At 57.3% G+C, this 4,546-nt stretch overlaps 1 protein-coding gene across 1 annotated transcript in view; it reads left to right on the top strand.

Annotated features, from left to right (window-relative positions):
* Window positions 1-1,014: 1,014 nt before the first annotated feature.
* The window catches only part of LOC103771552 (lactadherin-like), a gene marked incomplete at its 5' end in the record, with an annotated part of 5,951 nt that continues 2,419 nt past the window's right edge, over window positions 1,015-4,546 (top strand). Inside the window, 6 exons of the mRNA XM_008938853.1 lie at window positions 1,015-1,144; window positions 1,401-1,526; window positions 2,088-2,201; window positions 2,594-2,775; window positions 3,080-3,235; window positions 4,080-4,224. Of these exons, the coding sequence (XP_008937101.1) occupies window positions 1,015-1,144; window positions 1,401-1,526; window positions 2,088-2,201; window positions 2,594-2,775; window positions 3,080-3,235; window positions 4,080-4,224 (853 nt within the window). The remainder of the gene's footprint in view (window positions 1,145-1,400; window positions 1,527-2,087; window positions 2,202-2,593; window positions 2,776-3,079; window positions 3,236-4,079; window positions 4,225-4,546) is intronic.

Here is a 4,546-nt window from a genome sequence, read left to right as displayed (position 1 = left end):
TGCAGAGAGAGAATTGCTTCACTGTGGTCTGCTCCATGGGCTGCAGAGAAATACCTGTTCCAGTGCTTGGAGCACCTTCTACCCCTCCTTGTTCACTGACCTTGGTGTCTGCAGGGCTGTTTCTCTCATGTTTTTCTCCCTCCTCCCCCACAGCTGCTGCTCAGCATTCTTTATCTTATCATGCATATATGATCACGAGGCAACAAAAGTATTGGTGGTGGGCTCAGCTTTGGGCAGCAGTAGGTCTCTTTTGGAGTTGGCAGGGACTGGCTTGTCTCCAATATGGGGGTAGCTCCTGGTGTTATCTTGCAGAAGTCACTCTTGCAGCCCTCTGCCACCACCACCTTGCAACGTAAACCCAGCAGCATGAGAGATGCTGGAGGTGGATGAATAGTCAGGGAAGACAGTGCAGCCCCACCAGTTTCCCAAGGGGACCTGCCTGTAGCCTGGGCCTGCCCTGAGGGAGCTGCTCAGTGAGTGATGAAGGTCTGGCAGGCATCGTGCAGGGATGGACCCTGTGCTCCCTCCTCTCATGTCTCTGGCATCTGAGAACCAAGATATGCAGGCTCCTCCTACAACAAATTTGTTTTGGTCTTACGAGTACTAACTTCCATTTGCAAACCCCAGCAATGGGACCAGCCCCATCCTCTCGAATAATCCTGTCCTGCTCTTCTCTGAGTGAGCCCCAGCCTGGCCACCTCCACTTCCCAGCCGAGCAGCAGAAACATCTGTTGCACCAAATCCTTGGGTTTCTCCTGGCTTTGGTTTGATGTGCAGGCTCTGTTAGAAAAAACTTTTTTAATGTGCCAGGGCAAGTCCTGGTCTCGCTTTCCTGCTCCTGGTCTCAACCATTGCTCTGGAATGTTAGCAGTCCCAGGCAGGATCCAGCAGCTGGTCCCTGCCGGGTGCTCCCCTCCCACGTGGCTCCCGTGGCCGGGATGCCCCCTGTGCATCCATGGGGCTCTGGTGGATGCCTGCCTTAGGAATGGCTTGCAGTGACACGTGGCTTTGCTTTCAGGTGACTTCTGTGATGTGAACCATTGTCAGAATGGGGGCACCTGCCTTACTGGGATTAATGAAACCCCCTTCTTCTGCATCTGCCCCGAGGGCTACGTTGGGATTGACTGCAATGAGACAGAGAAAGGTGAGGGGCTGACCCCCTCACAGGTGCTCTGTGAAGGTCAGGAGCCTTGCAGTGTGGCAGCGAGCCCTCACTGTGGCCCTGTGGCCCTGGCCCTGGGGTCCGGCCCTGCTGGTGGGCGCACAGAGCGGAGATCCAAGCAGGGATGATGTGACCTCCATCGCCTGGGGGGAGCATGATGTCTTTGGGGAGTGAGAGCCCACTGCATGCTCTTGTTTTCCACTGTGCCCCTATGACAGCCGTTTTTCCCCTCGCCCAGGCCCGTGCCACCCCAATCCTTGCCACAACAATGGCGAGTGCCAGCTGGTCCCGAACCGGGGGGATGTTTTCACCGACTACATCTGCAAGTGCCCTGCAGGGTACGATGGGGTGCACTGCCAGAACAGTAAGTACAGGGGGGTGGGAGGGTTAGTGGGGGCTGCTTTGCCACTAAGGGATTGGGGACCCCCGGGGTAGCACCTAGGGGACAACTGGAGGGTGTTTGCAGCTGTGGCTGCGTTGGGGGCTAGGCTTGTTTGCAGCTGTGGCTGCGTTGGGTGCTAGGCTGTTAGGCACTGTGAGAGGTGGTTTGGACCTTGCAGGGTGGAGGGGAGGACTGTGACATGGGGACGTGGCAATATCTGAGCCTTGCCCTGCTTCTCTGGTGGGAACATGGTGCCTCATGTAGTGGGACAAGGGGTGTCTCAGGACTCAGCCTGCTCCACACAAGCTCCCAGCCTTGCCCTGGCTGCGTGACCTAGTGCACCTGCATGGTTGCAGTCAGTGAGGACAAGGCTTATGTGACTCCTTGGGTTAGAGCTTCAACCTGTGCCACAGTAGCAGGAACGCTGCTGTGGTCCTTGCTCAGGGGATGCCTCTCCCCACTTATTGCTGGACTGAATGAGAGGTCTTCTCCCTGGGACTAGCTTTGCAGTCACCTCTTGAGCTTCCCGACTCTATCTCCTAGACAAGAACGAGTGCTACTCCCAGCCTTGCAAAAATGGAGGCACCTGCCTGGACCTGGATGGTGACTACACCTGCAAGTGTCCTTCTCCGTTCTTGGGGAAGACCTGCCAAGTCCGTAAGTCCCTGGCATCAGCTGTGCAGAAATCCCTTTTCCCCCTGTTCCCAGCGTGCCCAGGAGGGATCTCACTGGCTGGTTTAGGGGATCTGGAGGGCAGCTGTGAGTGCCTGTGTGCTGGCTGCCCTTGGGGTCAGCAGGCCTGGTCCTGATGGAGGGAGCACCCCTGAGAAGATTCCACCTCCTCTCAAAGGGGGCCCCAGCCTCCCTTTCCTCCCCTCAGGCCTCTGTTCTGTGAGAGGGGCTGATGGACAATGTGCTTTTGGCTGAAGGCTGGAGAGGGGAGAAATACCTGAGGGAAGGCAGGTCCCAAGAATTTTTCCCCAGAAAAGAGACAAATGTGCTCGCTGGCCTCCGTCTCTCTTTGGTGCTGATATCCCCACTGCCCCTAGGCTGTGCTGTTCTCCTGGGAATGGAGGGAGGAGCCATCTCCGATGCCCAGCTCTCCGCATCCTCTGTCTACTATGGCTTCCTTGGCCTCCAGCGGTGGGGCCGGGACCCCCCCCGCCTCAACAACCATGGCATTGTCAATGCCTGGACCTCCAGCAACTACGACAAGAACCCCTGGATCCAGGTACTCACAGCAGGACTGGGAGCACTGGTGTAGCAGGCAGCTCTGGTAGGTGTGGCTGGTTTGGCTGGGCTGATCTCGTGGGATTTCTCTGCTTGCTGGTGGCAACGTCAGAGCTAAACTGCTGCAGCAAGGTGCCACCCAGGGGCATCTTGTGACATGTCTGGAGAAGGCAAGGTCTCTGGGGGAAAGATGGGGGCCTGGAATGGCGAAGCCCCTTTCTCTGGCCACCCATGGATGTGAGGCTGGTGCTGGCGGGCGGAGGAGCTGTGCACTGACCCAGAGTCTCCTCTCCTCCCCTCCCCAGGCCAACCTGCTGCGGAAGATGCGGCTGAGCGGGGTCATCACGCAGGGCGCGCGCCGCGTGGGCCAGCAGGAGTACGTCCGGGCCTACAGGGTGGCCTACAGCCTGGACGGGCGGGAGTTCACCTTCTTCAAGGACGAGAAGCAGAATGCAGACAAGGTGGGGGTGCTGCTCAGCACGGGGGCCACGCCGGCCCCCCCCACCCAGCGGTGCTGAGGTGGCTGTGAGCTGCGTCACAAACCGTCCCCATGTTTGGGAAAGTGCTTTTTGACCGGGGTCAAAGCCACGTTGGGGACCGTCCTAGCAGCAAGATGGGCACGGGCAGTTCCAGCACCAGGCAGTGCTCTCTGGCTCTGTTTAATTGACCATAAGCATAACCAAAGGAGCAGCACTGACGTCTTTAGGTCATTAAGGTAATATCTTTATCGGTGACACGCTGTGGAAACTGGGCAGTCTGGAAGCAGACTTGCACGGCTCAGTTCTGTCTGCACCAAGCATGAGCTGACTGTCTCCCTCTGAGAGCAGGAATACTCATTCATCGCAGCGCTTTCCACTCTTGTTTTTTTTATGGCAAGTGTCTCTTGGTTGTCTTTTGAGCATCCAGGGAATGGCTGTGTCTGCTATGCTTTAAAAAATAGAAATGCTATTTCTGCAGCAGTGTGAAAAATGTGTGAAAACACAACCTGACTGTCTCTGTTGTGCTAAAAAGAAAGAAGTGAGCCACCTCTCTGCTTGTCACCGTTTGAGGAGCATCTCCATAGAGGAAGGGAGCGAGTGTTGCTGGATGTGTGGCTCCGTGGGGCAAGGAGGGAGCAGGGAGTGTTGCAAAGCTCTGTGGAGAGTGTTGAAGCTGCTGCAAGGTCATGCTGTGCCCCAGGGCACAAAAGCAGAACCCAGCTTCCCCTGCTCTTGCCGTTGTCGGTGCTGAGGTCTGCCTGTCAGCTGGGCAGGGGATTGGAAGCTGTGGGGGAGCTGGGGCACTCAGCCCTGCTCGCCGTTGCAGGTTTTCCAGGGGAACACAGACTATGGCACCATGCAGACCAACATGTTCAACCCTCCCATCACGGCCCAGTTCATCCGCATCTACCCGGTGATGTGCCGCCGTGCCTGCACCCTGCGCTTTGAGCTGATCGGCTGTGAGATGAACGGTAAGTGTCATTGGCCCCTCCCCTCCCCTCCCCAGGGCCCCCAGGGCTGCGGTGACCCAGGACAGGCCATTGCCCCTTGTACTGGTTCTGGTGCTCTGGGACGGGTTGGTCAGCGCTTGGTTTTTCTCACCACGCTGGCTGTGTGATGTCTGGAAATACCCACGGGTGCTTTTGGGCAGCCCAAGCTGTTAGAGGCACCAGCTCAGCTGGGCTCCAGCTGCATTCTCATGCTGGTTTTTTATTGTGCCCCCTTCCCCGTCTGAGCTGTGAACTGGCTGCTTTTCCTGCCAGAGAGTTTGAAATGTGCTAGAGGATCAAAGTC

This window comes from Merops nubicus, unplaced genomic scaffold (genome assembly GCF_000691845.1).
Source record: "Merops nubicus isolate BGI_N331 unplaced genomic scaffold, ASM69184v1 scaffold25894, whole genome shotgun sequence".
Lineage (NCBI taxonomy): Eukaryota > Metazoa > Chordata > Aves > Coraciiformes > Meropidae > Merops > Merops nubicus.
This window is presented reverse-complemented; position numbering and strand designations above follow the sequence as displayed.